Genomic DNA, 24,771 nt, shown 5'->3' with positions numbered 1-24,771 from the left:
AAGGGGTCCTTTTTTTTCATTTTTACCAAGTTACCCAGGTGATTCTGATTTGTGTGGCCTCAGAAAGTACCACACTGGGGCACATTCTAAGTAAATATATAGTATCATTGGTTGAACTTCATAAAGTTATTAGTTGACCATTTTTGATCAATAAGCAGGTAATTTTATTGTGATTCAGCCAACAATTCAATAAATATTTGGCATATGAATGAATAAGTTCTATTTCACAAACCCTGTGGTAACTATAAGGCTGTGTTATTAAGATTTAGTTTATTTACTGTGATACCTGGCCCAAAAGACGACCATTATCCGTAGCCACTGTCCTAGTTCGTCTTATCAGTGTCAAGCTTTTCCTGATCAGGAAAGTTACTTTCTAGGCACACTCTTCCATCTTCACTGATGGCTTTCATCCCTAGGTAAAAATCCATCCTCCTGTTACTTGTTTAGTCACCCACTTATTTCCCGCATTCTTTTTTCCTTTTAAAGTTCTCAACATCAAGTTCAAAGAAGTGGCAGAGACAGCATTTATGTCCCCATTTTGTGCCCCTTCTCCTTCCGGCACAAAATTATTTATAGGCAGTTCCCACTTTATCTGCTTTTTTCATTTAAACTGTGCAGTTATAAATTGCAGTTAGTAGAAATGAAAGAATCAACAAAAGAATCTTTTGTCTGATCCAGGGAATGTCCTGAGAATGTTTTCAGTTAGCCATGGTAGGAACTTAGTCAACTTCATACTCACTGAGGTGTGACCTTCCCCTTAATCTAATCTCAGGCTACCTCAAACCCATTGGTACTTTCAGGAGTTGACTTAAAAGTCCAAAATTCTTCGCTAGGAAGCCTGGATTCCTGTTCGGAGAAGGACTTTTCCCTATGTTTTTCTCCAGCAGTGCAAAGTTTCTTTCCCCTTTGTAAGTTATATTACCTCTATTTTGAGTTTCCTACCTCACCTGTTAATGTCCTGATTTCCTTGTTTTTCTTTTTTCTTTTTTTTTTTTAACCATTTCATTTTGTATACATATTAACAGATGAAAAATAAAGGTTGAGATCATGGAAAATAAAAAGGTTAATTTTATTGTAAGATTTGCTTTTTTGGTTTAGGTTTTTTTTTTGTTGTTGTTTGTTTGTTTTTTAAATCAGCATACATGATTGTCTCATCTCAGTTAAATGTTTTTTAAATACAGCAGCTGCTCAGCCAGGAACTGAGATCTTCAATCTGCCAGCAGTTACTACATCAGGTAAATACATTATTTACCAGTGTATTTACCAAAATACATTATTTACCAATATGAATTTGGTACAGTTGCAGTCAAATCCAACAAATACACATTGAGTATTGACTGCATGCCAGGAAACTGCTCCAGTGTGCAAAAATGAAATAAGAATTTAGTTAAGGAGTCAGTAGAGTCAATACTTCCTGAAAAGATAAATGAGCAAAGAAATTCAAATCTGCTAAGTAACAGTGTAAACACTAGGAAGCTGACAAAAAAAGAAAACCTTTAAATGAAAAATAGACCTGTGGGTGACTGATTCCCTGGAGTAATAAGATTCCTTAAAATATTTGCACATGGAGAAGGCTACTGAATGGAGCCCTCAGTGGTGTTCTAAGCAACTGCTGAGTGCTGTGTGAGTTGAGTGGGCTGGAGGGCTGGTGTGATCTGTTCATTTCCCTGTGGCCCTGATCTGCCTATCAGACAAGCAGAAATGGCTTGATTGTCTCTTCCAGGCTCAGTTAGCTCTAGAAGTCATTCTTTTGCTGATCCTGCCAGTAATCTTGGTCTAGAAGATATTATCAGGAAGGCGCTCATGGGAAGCTTTGATGACAAAGTTGAGGATCATGGAGTTGTCATGCCCCAACCTGTGGGAGTAGTGCCTGGTAGTGCCAGCACCTCAGTTGTGACCAGCAATGAGACCAGGAGAGATGAAGGAGACCCATCACCTCACTCGGGTAAAGTTTTCATTTTAGTGATCTGCTGCTGCCTTTCCCAAGGAACCAATTTATTTATTTTACCAGTTCTGGTGCATTACCAAGTAACTGCATTTGTCTTTATGGGCTCAGTCACCTCTTTCTTTAACAGAGAAAAAGTCTTAAAAACATTTCATATGCCCAAATGGTATAGTAACCTAGAATGTCACCCTCCTGGCATCACAGTATTTTTGTTTTGTTTGTTTCAATTTGTTTTTAGTTGTAGATGGACACAGTACCTTTATTTTGTTTATTTTTACGTGTTGTCAAGATAGAACCCAGGGCTGGGGATGTGGCTCAAGCAGTAACGCGCTCGGCTGGCATGCGTTGCGTGGGCACTGGGTTCGATCCTCAGCACCACATAAAATAAAGATGTTGTGTCCACCGAAATCTGAAAAATAAATATTAAAAAAAAACCAAAAACCCAGTGCCTCACGCATGCTCAGCAAGCACTCTACCACTGAACCACAACCCCAGCCCTCACAATGTTTTTTGTTGGTTTGGAGGGGGTAGGGATTGAACCCAGGGGCACTTTACCACAGAGCTAAATCCCCAGCCCTTATTTATTTACCTACTTTATAGACAGGGGGGGGCCTCACTAAGTTGCTGAGGCTGGCTTTGAACTTGTGAACCTCCTGCTTCAGCCTCCTGAGATGCTGAGATTACAGGCATGTGGCACTATACCCAGTACATATCTGTACTTACCTGTGCATTATCATGACAGAAGCATACATGTTTTTTAATAAAAGTGACTTCCAATTGTAAGAAAAAATGACAGGCACAGTGTAAGCTTAAGCCATATGGATCACATCATCTAGAAAGTAGTGCTGCTGCTGCTGCTACTGGAGAAGTATTATTCCAGACACATCTTAATGTACACACAGATAAAAAAAGTTGGATTAGATAATTTTTTACCTCCTGTTAAAACCAAGCATACAAAAATTTTATTTACTCTAAACAACTTTTTTCTTAATCATTTCAAAATTAATATCTTTTATACTTAAAAAATTTACCTGAAGTTCAGCAGTATTTCAGTTTTTAGTTTAGGTTTATTTTCTTCTGTTATCTTCAAGCAAAAGCTCTCACTATGTTTAAGGAAAAGATTAAAGAGATTAGACATTTTTTTTTAACCTACACATAATTAAGCTAAAGATAGTGTCCGGCTACTCTAAAAAAATGAGCATTGTCTTTTCCTTCCTGCTTACCTTCCAGTTTGTATTGATTTTTAGGAGAAAGTCAGGCTAGGGTTGTGGCTCAAGGGTGGAGTGCTTGCCTAGCACGCCTAAGGCACTGGGTTCAATCCTCAGCACCATATAAAAAATAAAAGGTATTATGTCCATCTACAATTGAAAAATATATTTAAAAAAAATATACATGAAGGTTATGATTGTGAATGGAATTATGAGCCTGGTTGTATAGGATTTGGGATAGGGTGAAAATTATTCTGTTGGGACTGAGAAATTGTGCTGGTGACCTGAGCTCTGATCTCTTTTGAAGTCTGATATTTTTTTCTAGAGCTTAGTATGTGGTTTAGTGGTAAAATGTTTGCACAGCATACACTGAGGCCCTTAGTTCAATCCCCAGTGTGTGTGTGCACACATACGTTTATATACACACACACACACACACACACACACACGTGTTATTGTAGAGCCCAGTCAAACTAAGTAAATAAATAAGGGCTTGGGTTTAGCTCTGTGACTCCTATGAATTAAACAGAGCCTGAGAAAATATACCTCTGCTGAGGTCCCATAATGGCATAAAGACATCTGCTAAATACTTTCCCTTTGATGTACACTTCAGTGGTGTAATTAACACCCCCCACCCACCATCACTGCCACACCATTTACTTCTTTCAAATTGAGAGCCAGAGAGAGCAGGTAGGTAGTAAGAATTTAAGATTGTGCAAACCTTCTCTTTTTTAGCACAGCTTCCATATTCTTTTTTATTTTTAGATGTTGATAGACATTTATTTTATTCATTTATTTATATGCAGTGCTGAGAATCAAACCTAGTAACTCACACATTGCAGGCAAGTACTCTACCACTGAGCCACAACCCCAGCCCATCAGCTTCCACATTCTTAAGGCCAGCTTTGATGTTTAACAATATTTATTTCCTTAGTTGCCACATTTTAAGTTTAAGTGAAATTCTGGCTTTCTTTTAAATAGTGCTATTTCATTGTGTACTAGAATCTGGATTTTTCATGCTATCATTCTAATAAATCTGTATCACTAATTAATTATTTAATAGTTTAACTTGGATTTCACTTTTAGCAGGAGTTTGCAAACCAAAGCTGATGAGCAAGTCTAACAGCAGAAAGTCTAAATCTCCTATCCCTGGGCAAGGATATTTAGGAACTGAACGGCCCTCATCAGTATCCTCTGTACATTCAGAAGGTGATTACCATAGACAGACACCAGGCTGGGCCTGGGAAGACAGGCCCTCCTCCACAGGTGAGGAGCCCAGTTTAACTACTAGAGAGCAACTTCTATCAATGCCTTGTCATTCCTTCTTATAAAAACTTAGAAATACTTTATTCCCATTCTGTATCACTAATTCCCATTCTGTATCACTAATAAGTTCCACTTTCCAGAATAAAAATTGAATGCATAGAATCTTCAAAATTTTTAATGCAGGGTCTGATACCATAAACTAAAAAGGGCTATGAAAATAATCTCATCCATTTTCCATCTGTATTTATGCTGGTTGGTAGCCAACATTTGCTATTTGCAAAGCAAATAAGTCTATGTAAAGTGCTACTCCTAAAAGTGACTTCCCCTTGTTAGTAAGGAAATACTAAGAAATCAAGTTCAGAAATAAGAAGAAAATTACATCTACATAAGCTGATGAAAGTGTTATTTTGTGCCTTTTCATAAACTTTTTTTTTCCTTTATTTTTATGTGGTGCTGAGGATCACACCCAGTGCCTCACACTTGTTAGGCAAGCCCTCTACCGCTGAGCTACAACTCCAGCATGACTTGCTTTCTTTTAAAATAAATGGGATATTTGCTGTATATTTCAGAGAATTATATACTGTTCTTCACTCAGGGATTAAATATATATTATATGTAACCAAAAAAATTTTTTTCAAATGTGCTTTCCCAGTGAGAAAAAAATTTCGCATTAGACGAGTACAGTTTAGGGCTTTTCTCTTCTAAAATTCTCATGCCGCATGGCAAGTAGTTGTGTATTAGTTTGAAAGCTTAAAGCCTAGACAATATAGCTGCTTCTCACATGTTGAGGAAGAAATTACTATTAGACCATAAAAACGGTATATTTTATGATTTCAGTTTCTTAAGCTAGAGAAGTGTTCAGGGGACACAAGGTAGCAGGGCTCTTAGTGTGCCCTACGTCTGTATCTGCCCAGTGAGATTCTGGTAAGTAAACACATCGTGCTGCCCCTTAGCCTGCTGAAGTTTCTGGATACTTGTCCCCTCATCTTCTGAGCATTATACTGTTGCATTTCTCTTGAGCAGCAAATATACTACTTATGGTAACTTTGAAATAATTGTTTTTGGAGGTCTGTTCTTTTTCGAAAATAGAGAACGTCTGAATATATAAATCCATATTGTTTCTATTGCTTTCATTTCATTGAAATAATCACAGAATTGAAAATTTGGGACTTGATGGCTTAATATTCAGTAGTTCTGTGTGATTCTCTCTGGAAACATAATAGTAGTTTATAGAGGTAACTGAAAGTCCAGCCCTGGGTTCAGCAACCCTTGTGCTTACTCTCATTATTCAACCTTTTTATGCGTGCACTGATTGCTGCATGTCACTAGCTAGAATCTTAATCGCTGAAATGCTAGTCCTTCTGTTGTATTAATTGTGTCACAAGACCATTTTAGCAAAGTAATTCTGTGCTACTCCATCCAACCTAGGTGGTATTGGATGAAACAGCAAGTATGTGTATGACACCGAGACCTCATTTTTCTTTTGCCAGGCTCAACTCAGTTTCCTTTTAACCCTCTGACTATGCGGATGCTCAGCAGTACACCACCAACATCCATTGCATGTGCTCCCTCTGCTGTGAACCAAGCAGCTCCTCACCAACAGAACCGGATCTGGGAGCGGGAGCCAGCCCCTCTGCTCTCTGCACAGTATGAGACTCTATCCGATAGTGATGACTGAACTGCACAGGGAAGGAATGGGAAGCAGGGAATGGGCACAGAGGAGGGAGCTTTAGTTTTTTGGTAATTTTATTTTCAGTTGCAGGTCAAAAACCTGCCCTCCCATAACTTGTGCCCAGAGACTTCAGGAGAGCCAGTGCCACAGATGAAGAAAAAATGATGGAAATTCATTTGGAAAATCAAATGGGGGTGGGGGGAACTGCCTCTGATACAGGCTATTCAGTGGATTCTAATAATAGTGGAGGGTTGAAATGTAGTTTCAAAAGTGGACAATTTCTGTTCTTACATCTGTTTATAAAGAAAATCATAATGTCTTTAAATCACTCTTATGTAAATAGATGACCTTTTTGCAGTGTATCCCCTTGCTGTAGTATCTGGTGTACTTATGTTCAAATCAGCGCATCAACGTTGGGGGTAATTTTTTAAAATCTTTTTTGTCTATCTTTTTAACCCTAGCCTTCTAAACAAACCTCATACAGCCCAGTTATAATGTTGGCTGTCACGGGCATTGTACTTTTATCTGATTTTGTTCTCTCTAAATTCAGCTTCCCAGTGATGTTTAAAATTTTGTGAAAATGTTTAGATTTTTAACATAGACCCTGTCGTAAAATCTATACATTAGGGTCAAAAGGTAGGAGCAACAGAATTCTGCCATACTGTAATTTCCAATGCAGGCTTTAAATTTTTTTTCCACTAGTAGCACTGAAAAAAATATTACTGCATGGATATGGTATAGTTCAGTTTTTAAAGTTTTAAAGGCTTATTTGAGGCATACCTCACTGTTATGCACACTGGTAATTTAACCATGCCCCTAAGTATTCCTTTTCTTCTGCATTTGATGCAGTCCAACAAAGCTTTTGTTTTGAAATAAATTTGACTACCCTGTCCATAGCTACAGATTGTTATTTAAGGCTCTGCTGTCTCAGGTTTCAAAGGAAAAACTTACACATTTTTCTTAGTTTGATATACGATTGATTGAGATAAAATTAGATAATGATCTGTGTATGATCATCTGTGTATTATCTCATTCTCTTTTGTGCTGCATCCTGAACAAGTGTCATGGTGAACACACAGTCCTTTTCCATCTCTACATGTCACCACCTACATTGTTTCCTTGGGAAATCATTTACTATCATTTTTCATTTCAGATTCAAGGTACAAATAATTTAAAAGACTAGGTCCTAATTATACTGAAGGGTCAGTTTTATCCATCATTAAGAATTGCTTTTAAAATTTTTTCCATACAATTTAATCATAGCATTTAAGCATTTTTCCACAGCATATAAATACTACTGGTTTGGGGGAAATGCTACTGATAACTGGAAGGAAGTCTCAGAATGAGTAAATTAGCATTTTATAGACTTTCAAGTAAACCTAAGATAAATCTTTTCAAGCCTCTTAGGTAAACGGGTCTATGATTAACTGCTGACTGAGACCCTCCTATCACCTGTTTTACAGACACAGGCCCATATCATTCAATAAGTGACAAACAGGCTCTAACCCATGTATGTCTGCAATCAAAACCGTTACACCTGTCAGTCCACACTTTTCTTGGTCCTCAAAATAAACTTTAGCTCAGGCTTAGTGGTTGGAGTTCCTATTACTTACAAAGTTGAGGCCTTTATAATAATAATCAAACATAATTTTAACGTGAATGGAAAATAACAACTAAATGTTCTAATGAATGTTTTCTGCTTAAAGGTTTTTTTTTTTTTTTTTTTCAGGTACTGATAATATTTTTGAACTTTGTTGCCAACTGACCCAAACAGATCATGATATTTTTCTATGATCCTGAGGGTCTTAAGCTATCTATCCCAAGTTAGGTTAGTTTCTGAGAACCTACTGCATCAGAGCCTAACTTGTCACTTTTGCAGTTCCATTCAAGCACCCCAAGGTGAGCTGCCACTAACACCATCCTCATCCCAACACATTTATGTAATGCTCCATCTACCATCACCTGGAGAAGAAATTTTAGAATGGGAGATAAAAATCCATCATTTTTTAGGTCAAAAACAATAAAAAGACAAAATTCTCATACAGCTTACCTACAAAGCAAATTATTTAAGAGGGGCAGAGGTACATCTTACCATGATGTAAATCTGAAGCATAGCATTTGAGAATGACTGATAACTTGCTGAAGTTAGGTGCAAACCAAGGCATATAACATCTTGGCAGGCTGAGATTTAAAATCATCCTTACAACATGATTTTTAGCACTCAGAACATAATCAAGGTCTTCCAATACTGTTGATAGAAGTATTTTCACAATTTTCCATTTTATGTTTATAGTTGGATATTTCACAATACTTTAATTTTGGTATGTTGATTATACTTTGAATATATTTATGCCCTGAAAATTCCAGTGACATAAGACACAGTACAGTTCAAAATTTCAAACTACACTATTTTAAACATTTACATTTAAATTCAAACCAATCAGTAAAGGAGGTCGGTCCTTTTCTTGCTTCACTACCTTGTTTTATAACAACTTTCATGAGAATACCCGCATGCAGAGACTTTTTGAAAATTCAGTTTCTCCAGGAGAGGAACCACAAACCGAATCATTGTGGAAGATTAAAAATTCTTAAATAAAACTTGGAGTGAAAAACCTAACTTCTGGTAACGCTTGCAATTGTGAAATGGTAAAAACATTTTCAATATAGAAGGTGAGTGGTTGACACTACATTTAATTCTTCAGCAAGTTATTTTTCTGAGAAACTAAAAGATTACTGGAATACATACAATATTGTTGTATAGTTTATTATGAAAAGATACTTCCAGTGTATACATATGAACCAAAAATATCTGTTTACCAATTCCACTCACACCCCACTCACAAAGGCATATCAACAATATCAGTGTTCCTTAATGGCACCTAGAAAAACTATCCTTCCCCCTAAACAAATGGCTTTTTGCAAGTCTGCTGAGGTAAGGAAATCCATCTATGTATCTTGTGTTTACATACTTTGAGGCAGGACAATAAAGCTCTTTCAACACAGCAGTATACTCATTTAAAGTCATCTGACCAGATACTTTCTCCCATGGCTAAGAATCTCATTCTTTCCTCATGTTACAGAAGAGGATACTAAGTAGAATCAAGGTTGGGAATTTTAAAATCTACATTGGTAGGGCCATATTCTAGTCAGGTCTAGGATACAGCCCAGGCATTGCTTTAAAGAGGATCTCAGATGACTCAGTTTTGTGACCTCACAGTTGCAAAAAATGTCAGATGCTGCAGGATACCACTGGCAAGAAAGAGGTTCCATCATTCTTCCCCCGAACCATTAATAGTTCACTTTTATTTATGACCAAAAGGCTACTACACTTTCAACTGCCTAATTCCCACTTTAAAACTTCATGCTGGGTACAGACAAACTAACATAACACTTTTCCTCCTCTGTGTGTTAAATCCCACTGTGCTTCATGAAAGGTAATAGAAACAACTCACCATAATTTCCCTTTGCCATGAGTAGCTCTGGTCTGCCAGATATTGACAAAGTAAAAGAAGAAAGGGCAGCAAATCAGTGAACCAAAAATCTTTCGGTAGCGATGTTAGGCATAATTACCAGACCCCACACCCACAACCCAGAAGAAAAGTGGCCCATCTTAATCTATAATTACACTTAGACCAGCATGGACAGCACCTAACCATATAATACAACGGAAAGCATCATTTGACATCAATCCTTAGAGGTCATAATTAGTGAAGGGTGAAAGTTCTTTTTTCCTTTAAAAACGAATGTGGCAGTATGTACAACTTGTCCTTCACCAAGGCTAAGTTGAGGAAACCTGAATATCAAGAACAGAAAATTTACATCATTGATTTGGGTGCCACAGACACTAGAATAATAGTTATTCCTTTAGGCCACTAGAAACTACCCTCCCTACAAAAAAAATGGGTTTAACGCTTGATAATATTAAGTCAAGGATCTACTTTTTCTTGACAGCTCAGCCAATTCTTCCCTGATGTGCTGTACAGAAACCTCATCTCTTTTCATCTCTGCTTGCTTCAGTGCTTCCTGGTAGATCTCTTCTGCTTGTGTATATCGTTCTAAAATAACCCAGAGAAAAGGAAGAATAAGAAGAAAATGTGTTTTCAAAGTGAATCTGAAGAGAAAGCATTAATGAGGATACAGGTGTAATTTACTGTGTATTTATTAGTAAGTGACAAGGCTGGTACTGCCTCATTTTCTCCCAAAATGACAAGCTGATTTAGCCTGGAATGTGTAAAACGCCAAGCCACTGAGTGTTTTGGGATTCCTTACTATGTCCTTTCTGGTATACCCTAGGGTCCTCACTGGACTGGCCAAGGACTACACTATGATGATCTGTGTATGGTGACATGTTATCTTAGATTTCTGAAAATTGCAGGTGAAGCCCTAAGCAGTATGTATCATAGTGTGCTAACACACACATTCCTAATCACACTAGTTTTGCCAACACAGAAATGCAGTATAGTTGTGAGAACAGCAATCTTTAAAGCACTACAAAGTTTTCCCTAGCTTGATAATGGTTCATCGGGCTAATGCAAAAATATAGAAGTTACCTAAATTAAACAAAATAGTTCTTCAACCTAACAGACATGTTGTTTTTGGCCTTATTCAACCAGCCTTTTAATTTTAGGAGTTTCCACATTTCCCCTTACCTTCCTTTAAATACCATTTCACAAATTCATAAGTAAGAAATATCCCTTCCTAAAGCAAGTCTGTCAAGTTTCCAAGGCTACCTACCTCTGTGTATCAAAATTGCAGCTAGGTTACTGAGTACCATGTGCAGCTCAGGATGATTTATCTGTCTTGCCAGATCTGATGCCCTTTGCATATAAATATAGGCCTCATCAAAGTGGCCCTGTGCGTCCAGAGTAGTAGCCAGGTCACTCATGAGCACAATGGTCTGTTAGATAAAAGAAAAACAGATTTTTCTTTAAAAATACACCATAATATTAATTTGGAGTTTGTTAAATTGTGAGTATAGTCAAGATTTCATGGGGCTGGGGATGTGGCTCAAGTGGTAGCACGCTTGCCTGGCATGCGTGCGGCCCGGGTTCAATCCTCGGCACCACATACAAACAAAGATGTTGTGTCCGCCGAGAACTAAAAAATAAATATTAAAAAAAATTCTCTCTCTCTCTCTCTCTCTCTCTCTCTCTCTCACTCTCTCTTTAAAAAAAAAAAAAAAAAAGATTTCATCTTTCCAGGCATTCCACAAAAGATGAGGAATGTAATCAGCCTTTAACAAATTGTGGGCGTTTGTTACTCAAATTGTACAATAGATATTAGTTCAACAAATGATACAAATTTTAAAAATTAGGAAATAATCAGATTAATAAGTATTATTCATTTTATCAAATTAGAAGTACCAAGTGAAAAGCAACAGCAAGAAGCTACAATATGATCCCACTAAAGGTTCAGCAGTTTTGAGAAGCAGCCTCCTATGATCTGACTACCTCTAGGATCTGGGAGCCTCATTGTTTCATATGTAGTTCCTGCTGGTAATGCTGAGACTCCACAAAGAAGTGATATATCATCTATATAGGAAGACTCACATTAAAAGTATTTAAACTTCTGGTACTAAGAGACTTTTTCATCCTCCCTTACCACTGATCCCATGCTTTAAGCCCTCTGATTGTATTACTCAGTGATCTGAATCCCATGCTGCTGTATTATTCCTCAATGATACTCTCATAAGGCACTCTCTTTTAATAAGTCCAAAATCCCTTTCCTGGAGATAATTTGTACCTCAAATTCCCTTCCCAAACATTCCATGTTCAATCCAGTGGGTCTTAGGTTGGGAACTGCAAGCTTTCAAATAAAGCAATCTACTCCTCAGCACTTGAGAATTTATTCTGATAGAAGAGAAAGGGATGATTTCAATTTAACATGTTCAGTATTATAACATGAGTCCCAGCCAGGGGCGGTGGCGCACGCCTGTAATCGCAGCGGCTCAGGAGGATAAGACAGAAGGATCCCAAGTTCAAAGCCAGCCTCAGCAAAGGTGAGGCACTAAGCAATTCAATGAGACTCTAAGGCACTAAGCAATTCAGTGAGACTCTCTCTAAATAAAATATAAAATAGGGCTGGGGATGTGGCTCAGTCCATGAGTGTCCCCGAGATCAATCCTGGTACAAAAAAAAAAAAAAAAAAAAGTTCTTTAACTGTGGGGCAAGGGAGGCAAGGACACTCATGTATAACTTTCTTACAAGATTCTAGTCGGGGGTCTGCAGGCTCCACTTTGAAATACCACACGATATGCTCTGAAGCCACAGAAGCACACAGTGCCTGCTTACACCTCCCTGGTAGTGACGGATCAGTAATCTCAAATCTTTTCTGAAACAAGCAGTCGGGGACAGGGACACTGGTGGTAAGAAACTGAATGAACTGGGGCTGACTCTGTTCCCAACGTGTGGCATTAAGGCACTGCGCGTTTTCCTCCTTTACCTGTGGGTGTCTTTCTCCTTGTATTTCTTCAGAAATCTGCAGAGCTTTTTCATACATCCTTTGTGCCTGTGATGGCTGCTTGGAGAACAGAAGGTAGCGTGCACAGGAGTCTAAGCACATGCCCAGAAGGAGGTGGGTATTGGCTTTTTCTTCCGCTAAGAAAGAAAGAAAAGCATTGCTATGGAAGGCAAGGCTGAGTTAACCAACCTGCCTCAGCATTTTGAGTTATACCATGACTTATAATCCACCAAATCCCAAGTGTGTAATTCTGCTAACATAATAAACATTAAAACTATTTCGTAATTACAATAAATGATATATTTGTATCTGGGATGATGCTACAAAAACAGGTTAATACAGAACCCACTGAATAGTTTACGTCACTTAGAAACACTCTTGACCTTATGTTAAAAGGAGACAATTTAGGTGAATTAACATCCAGTTAAATGACCTTCTGGACTAGCTGAAATTGTGGGACTTTTCCCCTCATTTAAAGTAGGTTAAGGACTGGTTTTGTTAGCTCAGTGGTAGAGTGCTTGTCTAGCATGGGTGAAGCCCTGGGTTCGATCCTCAGCACCACATAAAAAACAAGCCAGGCAGAGTGGTGCATACCTGTAATCCCAGCAGCTCAGGAGGCTGAATCAGAAGGATCATGAGTTCTAAACCAGCCTCAGCAACAAGGTGCTAAGCAACTCAGAGAAACCCTGTCTCTAAATAAAAACAAATACAAAATAGGACTGGAGTTGTGGCTCAGTGGTCAAGTTCAATCCTCCGTACCAAAAAAAAAAAAAAAAAAAGTTCTTTGAATAAAAATAATAAAAGCCCCTACATCAGTTGGAATGTGGAATACTTTTAATTTGAAGCTAGTAACATTTAGAAGAAACAGATGAAGATAAATCCAAAGGAGAATGAGTCAATGCAAAGTCTAGATCCAGTGAATGAAAAATCTTAAGAGGGCTGGGGTTGTGGCTCAGTGGCAGAGTGCTTGCCTCGCACATGTGAGGCACTGGGTTCCATCTTCAGCACCACATAAAATTAAAGATATTGTGTCCATGTATAACTAAAAATACATTTTTAAAAAAAGAAAAATCTTTAAGATGGGGGGTGGGGGAAAATCCACAATGCATTAATAATTCAGAGAACACTAAGATTTTTGAATTGAATGGAAAGTTTTAAGTCAAATTTTAAAAATAGTTGATCCAATTTTGGGGTGCACCTCTCAACATAATGCATTATCTGAAGAAGAAACTTAAAACATCTCATATCACATGAAAGGAACTGGAGAAAGCAGACCTACAGAACAGTAACTTGTATAAGGTAAAGACTTTGGAGAGATGATCCAAATAATATACAAAAGTGAATAACCAAGAGTAAGTGGAAATTCTGCAAATTTTTTAAAAAGTAAATGTTCCCATAAAGGACTAAAAGGAAGTTACCTCAAGTAATCTCATATAACAAAATTAGCAGACACTTAACTGAAGCTGTCCAGTTGGGTTTACTTTTTTAACCAACAAAGCTATGGTTCATAGCCGACATTTCTTCTTCCATGTCTTCGAAGTTTTCAGAAAATTTACAACTGGCATACAGAATTTAAAGACTCATCAAATAAACTATGGTCAATATGAACAGATGGTTGAAATTACTGTGAAAAAATAATTATACAATGAAGAAAGGCAGCTAAAAATGAAAAGAATGAGATCTCTTTGTGCCCCTTAAAGCAAGTTCATAAAGAGGAGCAAATTGTAATAATATGAGAAGATTGAGAATACTGTACAACTCATAAAATTCATATCCTCTGAGAACATTCAAAGATAAGGAAAAATTTTCAAAATATACCAAGAAAATCACAAAACAAAATGTATGATTATTCTGATTCTGGACACACTATGCTCTAAAAATGATTACTAAATCTTATTCCAGGAATTTGTATTAATATATCTTCAGTTTCTGTATTTTTAAAAAAAATGGTATTTTTACATTTTATACTTAGAATAACTTCAAAAGTACAAGAATAAAGGGCTAGAGGTACAGCTCAGTAGTAAGAATGCTTGAGGGACTGAGGATGTGGCTCAAGCGGTAGCGCGCTTGCCTGGCATGTGCGCGGCCCGGGTTTGATCCTCAGCACCACATACAAACAAAGATGTGTCCGCCGAAAACTAAAATAAATAAATAAATATTTAAAAAATTCTCTCTCCCTCCCTCCTCGCTCCATCTTAAAAAAAAAAAAAAAAAAAAAGTGCTTGAGTAGCCCGCACAAGGCCCTGGGTTCTATCCCAGTCCCTCAGAAAAACCAAAGAGATGAAAACAAAAAAACACAAAAGCACAAAAATAAAGTGACAAGCAGTTCTAATGGATAAAGTTATTGCTTTATCAGTAATAGCAATTAACTAGAGGAAAAGGCAGAAAGCATTATTACTGCGGTTCAACTCTAGTTATAATTTCAAAGAAGTATTTTAAAAATACATCTTAAATTCATATCCCATCCTGACCACAATAAAAATGAAAAGATCTTTTGAAAAACCTGTTTTAAAAAAATATGACCAAGAGAAATAAAAGCATACTATAACACAATTTCAAAAAATTAGGCTTCATAAGAGAACTTTTAGCATTTGCCAAGTTAAGGGAAAATAGATTTGATAAGGTCAAAAAAAAGGAGTTCTGGGTGGTGCATACCTATAATCCCAGCTACTTAGGAGGCAAGGAAGGAGGATTGGAAGTTCTAGGCCTGCCTCTGCAATTTAGGAGACCATGTCTCAGAATAGAAAATAAAAAGTGTTGAGGATGTAGCTGAGTAGTAAAGCATCTTGAATTTAATCCCTAGTACGTATTTCTGTCTGTCTGTGTCTGTCTGTCTCTCTCTCTCTCTCTCTCTCATACACATACCCCATTAAAAAGTTTCGATTCTAAGAAATAATTATTGAAACATGGTTCTTTGAAAATTAATACAGAAACAGGTTATATAAGGAAAAAAATCAGCTTAATAATAAATAATAAATTGAGGTAGTTTATATAAATCCCCCCCGAAGGATCATTTAAACCTGGGGGAAAGGTCATATTTATTTCTTCAAACTTTATATTTTCATTATTTCTAATCATAGAAAAAAAATGCATCTTAAAACTTGAAGAAATCAGGATTTATTATAGAAACTTCTACTCAAAATATAAGCAAATATACTAAAGGGCATTTACTTCAAGAATAAAAGAATGGCTTAATGTATTAGCATATCAAGTTAGGCCTATACAAAACACAGACCAAAAACAAATTTGATGGAAGTACTGGAACAATTATATGCATTTATAAAACTATATTAATTTAAAAAAAAAAAGTATCTCCTTTAGGAAAACAAACACAGACCTCTCTAATCACCCTCTCATATACTTCCCTAAACACCAATAACAATAAAGAAAAGTCTAAAAAGGTCTTCAGAACTAAAAATATCAGCTACCCAAATTCCAGGAACATCTTTGATTTTCTGCTAAACCAAACCTCTTGTTAATCAACCACTAGCACTTCCTGAAGACACAATGGTTTTAATTAAGGAGGAAAATAGAAACTAACCTAAGGTTTTTGGTCCCAGTAATATGACTGATAGTCAGAAACCCTTCTGCTTCAGATACTTAGAAATTTTACCTAGATAAAATAGAAGAGTAAGTTGAAACCCTGAGAAGAAAGCATGTGAACTGACACAGCACACAGCAAAAAACACAGTTTTTGAAGGACAGACTTTAAAGCTTGAACTATTCATTCCAGAAAATACCCCATACCAGCACCTAAAGTATATCTCATAACCAAAATTTATAATCCTAATGTAGATAACTTGGGATGATTATGTTTGAATATTCTGAAAGAAATGGTCCCCAGCTCTGCAGATCCACATAGTTCTGCTAGGCATTCAGGCTTCATTAAGTGTCCCTCATCCTGAGAGTCCATTAGCAATGTAATGGAGCAGTGGAAGACCAATTAAGCCCAAGTCCTATGAACAGCCAGACCATGAACTAGGCTGTATGCCATGAATAATATTTAAACTGGTCCAATCAGTAAGTATGCCTCACTTCCATTCTACCAAGAACTTCTTATCTTTTGGTTTGCATTTAATGTGTATTGTCTCAGAAACATTACAGAATAAAACCTCAAATGCTATGGTGATTAAATACACATTAGCAAATCTGTATTGTCCTGATTCCCTATTATAAAGCACAAGCAATGGCTCTCTGCTTTTTATTCATTTCCCCAACCATGGTTTAAATATAAAGCACTGGGGCTGGGATTGTGGCTCAGAGGTAGAGCACTCGCCTAACATGCGTGAGGCACTGGGTTCGATCCTCAGCATCACATAAATATAAAGATATTTTGTCCACCTATAATTAAAAAATAAAAATAAATAAATACAAGCACTATGAATAAAGGTAGCTGTCAAGATTTAGCTACAAGGGGATTTATGTTACTTTTGAGGGATGGTAGATTTGTTTTAATTTTGTGGGCTTCTCCCCACACGCTCCCACAACCACCACCCCCCCACACTTTTTATGGTAATCTGATGCATTCCTTAAAAGCAGCTAACCTAGTTCTTTAAAATGTACTCTCTAGGGGCCGGGATTGTGGCTCAGTGGGCAGAGTGCTTGCCTAGCATGCATGAGGCACTGAGTTCGATCCCTGGTACCACATAAAAATACACAAATAAAATAAATGTATTGTGTCCATCTACAACTAAAAAAAAAATTTTTTTAAATAAAATAAAATATATTCTCTAGCCAAGTCTAACTTATGCAGAATGCTGTTGATCAGCAAGCTTGACCAAACCAAAATGGGAATAATAAACAAACATCAGCCCTTACTAATGACACTTTGATTTTGCTGTCAAATATAGATTCCCCCCTTCAAAAACAACTTGTGACCATTTTGTATAACTTAAGTGAAAACTTCTGTAGAGCTTATGTTTTAGTAAAAAAGTTTTTGTTATCCTAAAAACAAATAAGCTCTAAGGAAAATTGGAGACTAAATGTAAAAAAAATGGCAAATATTTAGAAGAGAATATCTTTATAACCTTAGAAGAGTAAAGGACTTTATTAAATGACACATAAAACAACAACCATCAAAGAAAATATCAAAAGCATCTTATTAACATCCAAATTATAATCTGTGTATCAAATGCACTAAAGTAAAAAGACAAGCCACAAAAAAGTTATGTAACCCACAAAACCATAAGAAGTTCAAATACACAAAGAACTCTTACAAATCGCTAAGAAACAAAAATTCCTTAAAAAATAAGCAAGGGGGCTGGGAATGTGGCTCAGTGTAGAATGTGTGCTTAGCATTCACAAGGCCCTGGGTTTAATCCCTGGTACCACAAAAACTACAAATAACCAATCAATAAATGTGCAAAAGAACTAAACAAATTTCTCAAGAAACACAAGTAGCCAACAAATATATGAAAAAATGTTCAACATCTATAGCAATCAGGGAAATGCAAATCAAAACTACACTAAAATTCCATCTCACTCCAGTCAGAATAGCAATTATCAAGGATACAAATTAACAACAAATGCTGGTGAGGTTGGGGAGAGAAAAAGGTGCACTCATACACCATTGGTGATACTGCAAATTAGTACAACCACTTTGGAAAGCAGTATGGAGATTTCTCAAAAAACTAAAAAGGAAACCACCATCTGACCCAGCTAACCTGCTCAATATTTATCCAAAAGAACTAAAATCAGCATAATATATATATATATGTGTGTGTGTGTGTGTATATACAGTGTTTATAGCAGCACAATTCACAATATAGTCAAATTATAGTATCAACCCAGATGCCCAACAATAGAAGAATGGTTCAACAAAATGTGCTATGAATACACAATGGAGTTTTACTCAGCCTCTCCCCCCCAAAAAAGAATGATACAATGGCATCTGCCAGTAAATGGACAGAAATGGAGAAAATCATGCTAAGAAAAATAAACTTGACTCAGAAAATCAAGGGAATGTTTTTTCTCTTATGTGGAAGCTAAAGCAAAATAAGGGAAATGTTTTTTCTCTTATGTGGAAGCTAAAGCAAAATAAGGGAAAGAGGGCAGTGAGGAAGGGTATCAAATATAAAGATACAGGGAACATCAGTGGAGTAGAAGTAGGAGAATGAGGTGGAGGGGAGGAGGAGGAAAGGGAAAGAAATATGAACTGAATCTAACAGAACCATGTCATATAATACATAAACCAAAGGGAATATCTACCTCATGTATATATAGAAAGTACCAAACAAAAATAAAGGAGTGAAAGAAAGATCAGCAGAGGAGGGGGGTAGGAAACTGGACAGGGAATGGGAAATAAAATCAAATTCCTTATATGTATAATTATGTCAAAAGGAACCCAAATATCATTTATAAATAGAAGTCTAATTTTCAAAAGAGATACATAGAATTTTCAGAGCAGGAAATTTCAACAGCCAATAAATACATGAAAAGATGTTCTGCTTTACAAGTGATCAGAAACATACTGATGCCACAATGAAATTCTTTTTCATACCCCTAGATCATCAAAAAAATTTTACACTGTGATATATTCACAACATGGATTTCCACTGCAGTTTTAGTGTATGAATGAGTGAGAGTCATCTCTATAGTGTATCACTCCTTGTCAGTGTGGAAAAAAGGCTCCCCCCTCACCCACAACAGTGGATTAATGAGAGGAAATTGCCTCTTCTGGACAGATTCAATCCAGAAGACATGTTGTACTTCCATAAGTAAATAGCCTCTGTGTTTAAAAAAAAACAAACACAAAAAAACTGCTTTTAGTATCAACATAGATACATCTCAATAACAAAGTTGAGTAAAAAAAGCAAATTGCAGGGCTGGGGTTGTGGCTCAGAGGAAAGACCGCTCACCTCGGACGCACTGTGTGAGGCAATGGGTTCAATCCTCAGGACCACATAAAAATAAAATAAAGGTATTGTGTCCACCTACAACTAAAATATAAATGTTTAAAAACAAAAAAAGCAAATTGCAGATGCCATTCCTACAAAGTTTTAAAACATATTAGCACTATTAAATATTGCTTACTGATATATACAAGTATAATAAATAGATAAACAAGACCCAATTCAGGATAGTAGATACATGTAGGCAGGGAGAGTATTATGGGGGGGGGGGGTTTAAACTCACCTAAATAAGCAGCAAATAATGTAAAATACTTACATTTGACAAAGCCGAGGGGAAGGTAAATAGGGTATTAGTTAAATTCTTCACACTTTCCTTTTTCTTGACTTTTTTTTTTTTTTTTTTTAGTTTTCGGCAGACATAACATCTTTGTTTGTATGTGGTGCTGAGGAACCAACCCGGGCCGAACGCATGCCAAGCGAGCACGCTACCGCTTGAGCCACATCCCCAGCCCTTTCTTGACATTTTTAAAACCAACCATAAGAAGAAAAAAAGAATTTACTCTTCCGAATAATAAATTAGTAATGTGGAACACACTGAAGAAATCTCCAAAATGTATGCAAGAAAACAGGATAAATGTGGAGGCTGGGGCTGTGGCTCCATGGTAGAGCACTTGCCTCACACATGAGAGGCACTGGATTCTATCTATAGCACCACATAAAAATAAATAAATAAAGATTTTTTTAAAAAGGATAAATGTGAGGAGAGAAGCCAATGGTGAATGACATTCCTGAATAAAAGTCCAAAACAAGCAGAAGAGAAGCATTCATCAAACACTCATGTTGAAAATGTGCACCATATACCAGGCAATTCTCACGGAGACAACTCCATAACTAATGTGACTGCCAAATCCTAGAAAATATCCAGCCAATAAACCACCTTCGAAATGCTCTTCTACAGTAAGTTCCACTAAGTCTATACTTCCAGATAATAAAAAGGGAAAGGCAGAATGTTCAAAGTGTATTCAGCTCATCTTACAGAAGACAGTGAAAACAGACATTTTTCCCAGTAATGAGCTAAATATGTCTAAATAAATATAAAAAGAAATTTTAGGTTACTCCTGATAAAGCTGAAAATCATATATGTACCTTTCCTCCAAACTAAAAATGGAGATTGATGAGGGAAATTCTCTAAAGGAGGGACTGAGAACAAAGGAAGTAACAAAAATGGAAAGCAGTTTTTAAAATGCAAAAATTAGACTAATACTTTGCATACTAATTTTAAGATTCCCTATCACAAGACAATTGAGATTCAGTTAAAAAAAAAAAAAAAGACACCACTTTCACAAAAGACACTGAAAAAAATGACTCACAAAAATCTAAGAATAAGATATAGTAGAAATCATAAAACTAAAATTTGTGGAAAAACTTAAAAATAGGGAAAAGATCATTTATCTGATGAAGGGATAATATGCAATAAAGATATACATATAATGTACATATATTCATGTGTATATGCACATATATTTGGGATTGTTTAAGCAGATCATAGAAATGTGTATAATGAAGAAAGATCACAATAAAATTTCATCTTGAAAAACTAGACAAAATATGGATATGGAAAACAACACTATCAACCTACTAGACCTAACAGACATAAAACACTCCAACCAACAAGACAACACACACACTTGTCTCAAATTTGCACATGCAACATTCACCAGAATAAACCACATGTGGAGCCATAAAAACAAGTCTCAAACTTTAAAAGGACTGGACCTCACATAAAATGTACTGTCTGATCACAATGGTATAAAATGAGAATTAACAACAGAAGGAAATGTGAGAAATTCACAAATATTTGTTAATTAATAAACACATTCCTAAATAGCCAAAGGTTCAAAGAAATTATAAGAATTAGAAAGTGGGCTGGGGATGTGGCTCAAGCGGTAGCGCGCTCGCCTGGCATGCGTGCGGCCTGGGTTCGATCCTCAGCACCACATACCAACAAAGATGTTGTGTCTGCTGAAAACTAAAAAATAAATATTAAAAAAAAAAAAAAATTCTCTCTCTCTCACTCTCTCTTTAAAAAAAAAAAAAAGAATTAGAAAGTACTTTGAGATACATGAAAATGAAATTATAATGTATCAAAATCTGTTAGATGCAGGTAAGTTTTATAATTACAAAGGCCTATTTAGGAAAAAAAATTATTAGCCTAGTTTTTCACCCAAGAAACTAGCGGGAAAGGTGAGACACACAAAATAAAGCCAAAACAGGAAAGATGTAATAAAGATTAGAGTGGAAATAAGTGAAACCGAAAAACAACGTAGAGAAAAACAATGAAACAAAAATCTGGCTCTTTGAAAAGATCAACAAAATTGCCAAAATCAAGAAGATACAATGGGGCTGGGGATGTGGCTCAAGCGGTAGCGCGCTCGCCTGGCATGCGTGCGGCCCGGGTTCGATACTCAGCACCACATACCAACAAAGATGTTGTGTCCGCCAAATACTAAAAAAAAATAAACATTAAAATTCTCTCTCTCTCTCCCTCTCACCCTTTCTTTAAAAAAAAAAAAGAAGAAGATACAATGAATATAATGGTTAGAAAGATCATCAATTGAGGGTGAGGAGCCACTGAATAATTATCTTGATAACTACATTGCATAAAACTTTTAAATAATGTTTACCAATCTTAGGGCATTTAATTCTCTGAGGTAGCTTCTATTATTACTCTTGTTTTACCAATGAAGAAACTGAAAAATATCTTGTCCACAATAACAGTGCTATCAGTGGTAGATCCAGGATTCAAACTCCAAAATCAAGCTCCAGATTTCAAGTTCTCATCCAATCAAATATTATGTCCAGAAATATTTTGATTACTTAAAATATGAAAATGAAAATAACTCAGAAGAGTATGAGCAGGAAGAATCAATGTGAAAAATCTTACTAATTTAAAGAAAAGAAATAAACCCACAAAATTAAGAACTAGAAAAGAAATACAATGATCTCAGATACATAAAGTTATTATACAAAAGGTACATACATAAGTTACTCTTGATAGACAATTCTGATCATTCAGGATTTACTCAACAGCCTGGCTAATCACTGAACTGCCAGTTACTTGAGAAAAAGTGCCTGTACAGCTTAATCTAATTTATTTGACATTTTCTGCTACTATTTGTAGCAAAGGTTTTCTAACTCAATCAGATGGCAAGCTCCTCAAGTAATTTATATCAATATAATATGAATCTAATACTTTGGTCTCAAAATACTTTAGGAAATTTACAAAACAGTTCTGAAATTCAGAATATAAAATTCATGTGAAAATGGGAAGAAATTTTAAAAGAGGAGCATGTGTTAGCTGTTTTATAATATAACTCAAATATGTAACTCATAAAACTCAATAATTTTTACTGCTACAAGACTCATCAGATGAATAAATCAGAATAGAAAGCCCTAAAGCGGGGTTGTGAGGGGCAGGGAGGTCAGACACCAAATTTCTTAATGATGATTATTCTCTTGAAGAAAGTAGTTATCAACTGAGAGTGGAGGCATACATCTGTAATTCCAGCTACTTGAAAGGCTGAGAAATAGGATCCCAAGTTTGAGGGCCAGCCTGAGCAACTTAGCAAGGCTGTTTCAAAATGAAAACAGAAAAGATTGGGGCATAACTTAGTGGTAATAGTGCTTGCCTGGCATGGATAAGGCCCTGGGTTCCATCACCAATACCGAAAAAGAAAAAAGAAAAGTAGTTATCAATTTCACACAAAAATAAATTCCAGATAAAAAGTTTAAAGAGAAACTTAGAAGGATGGGGGAATATTCAACTTATTTTAAAGGTGAAAAATACTTTTCTAAGCATGAAGCTTCAGAAGAGCAGGGACATTTGCTTTACTTGCTGCTACTGGAATCCTAGAACACCACCCAGCACAGAATAGTTATTCGGTTAGTACTGATTAACAATTAGTAAAAGCAAAAGAAATAAACCAAGAAATTTAGATTGAATTCCAAAAGATTTGTCTCATGCAAGTCATAAAAATCCCTAAACTGAATACATACTATGTGATTCATTATGTAAGTTTTAATAAGGAACCATAAAAATATCTTCTAAAGGAATGCAGCAGTAAAACTAAAGAAAAGCAAATGAATGCTTTAGCAAAATTAAGGAGAGCAGTATCTTGGGTAGAAATGAAACAGGCTGAAATGAAGGACAACTTCCTAATTATTGTATTTCTGCAACCTTTATTTCCTTACACTGAGAGTGAAGGCGCTAGGAGATACCTAAGAAGCTAAAAGTGGCCTGTTTGCACAGGATACTAAAACCTGCATATGCATATTTCCTGCCTTTTGTCCCACTATGTTTCCTCTTTGCCTCTTCTTTGAAAGATTTCCTTCCCCAGAGCCCCTAGAGATAAAAATTTTGGATTAAAAAATTTCTTCTACCATCCTTCAAAGCGGGCTTTGAATAAAACCTATTTTCTCTCAATTTATCTCTGAATATTTGTGGGGTGCAAGATGCAGTGAGAACTAGCCTCTTGCTCCTATAAATAATAATTCCACCTGATAACAGAAAGGGTGTGACAGTGGTCCACTTCACCCACACTGCTCAAAGGCTTATTTTTTTTAATTTATTCTAATTTGTTATATATGACAGCAGAATGCATTTCAATTCATAGTACACATACAGAGCACAATTTTTCATATCTTTGGTTGCACACAAAGTAGAGTCGCACCATTTGTTCATACATGAACTTAGGGTAATGATGTCCATCTCATTCTTTCCTACCCCCATGTCCCTTCTTCTCTTCCCCTCCCTCCCCTTTGCCCTATCTAAAATTCCTCCATTCCTCCCATGCTCCGACCCCCATCCCCATATGGATCAACATCCTCATAACAGAGAAAACATTTGGCATTTGGTTTTGGGAGACTGGCTTACTTCACTTAGCATGATATTCTCCAACTCCATCCATTTACCTGTAAATGCCATGATTTTATTCTCTTTTAATGCTGAGTAGCATTCCATTGTGTATATACCACAGTTTCTTTATCTAGGTTGGTTCCACAATTTAGCTATTGTGAATTGTGCTGCTATAAACATTGATGTGGCTGTGTCCCTGTAGTATGCTGTTAAGGATTATTTTAAAAGGGATATGTTTTTCCTTTTCCTATTCTCCCTCCCTCTCCCCTTCCCTAATCTGGGGCAGGGAACAAGAGATTACCTTTTCCCATCCTAGGGCAAAGTTATCTATCCTTGAGCACATACCCCCACAGGAAGGAGATCTATGAAGTGTACCTGGGACCCCCTGTCAAGGTACACCTGGAATACAGCCTTTGAAGAGTTTCTTTAAAAACCCTCTATTCTTCCTGATAGGC

General features: G+C 36.4%; 2 protein-coding genes across 39 annotated transcripts in view; one reads left to right on the top strand and one right to left on the bottom strand.

Moving 5' to 3' along the window:
- The window catches only part of NCOR1 (nuclear receptor corepressor 1), a gene marked incomplete at its 3' end in the record, with an annotated part of 155,741 nt that extends 148,754 nt beyond the window's left edge, over window positions 1-6,987 (top strand). For 23 of the 31 annotated variants that reach the window (XM_081270140.1, XM_081270139.1, XM_081270131.1 and 20 more), the window contains 4 exons: window positions 1,182-1,235; window positions 1,724-1,945; window positions 4,240-4,419; window positions 5,910-6,987. In XM_081270140.1, the coding sequence (XP_081126266.1) occupies window positions 1,182-1,235; window positions 1,724-1,945; window positions 4,240-4,419; window positions 5,910-6,097 (644 nt within the window). The remainder of the gene's footprint in view (window positions 1-1,181; window positions 1,236-1,723; window positions 1,946-4,239; window positions 4,420-5,909) is intronic. The other 8 variants (XM_081270116.1, XM_081270115.1, XM_081270137.1 and 5 more) reach the window with 2 other exon arrangements.
- TTC19 (tetratricopeptide repeat domain 19) overlaps window positions 1-24,771 on the bottom strand; it is a 40,423-nt gene that overhangs the window by 2,920 nt on the left and 12,732 nt on the right. For 2 of the 8 annotated variants that reach the window (XR_014019220.1, XR_014019222.1), the window contains exons 8-13: window positions 12,533-12,687; window positions 10,826-10,988; window positions 10,030-10,146; window positions 9,544-9,575; window positions 7,940-8,053; window positions 2,977-3,048 (exon numbers count right to left, since the gene is read on the bottom strand). Coding sequence is in view for 4 of the 8 variants with exons in the window: in XM_081270153.1 (XP_081126279.1) it covers window positions 7,916-8,053; window positions 9,544-9,575; window positions 10,030-10,146; window positions 10,826-10,988; window positions 12,533-12,687 (605 nt within the window). In the remaining 4 variants the exon portion in view is untranslated. Of the gene's footprint in view, window positions 1-1,953; window positions 3,049-7,233; window positions 8,054-8,839; window positions 10,147-10,825; window positions 10,989-12,532; window positions 12,688-24,771 lie in introns of those variants that run through there. The other 6 variants (XM_081270154.1, XR_014019223.1, XM_081270155.1 and 3 more) reach the window with 6 other exon arrangements.

This window comes from Spermophilus citellus (assembly GCF_964194105.1).
Source record: "Spermophilus citellus genome assembly, chromosome: 17".
Lineage (NCBI taxonomy): Eukaryota > Metazoa > Chordata > Mammalia > Rodentia > Sciuridae > Spermophilus > Spermophilus citellus.
The sequence above is the reverse complement of the archived record's forward strand: the minus strand, read 5'-3'. Positions and strand labels throughout refer to the sequence as shown.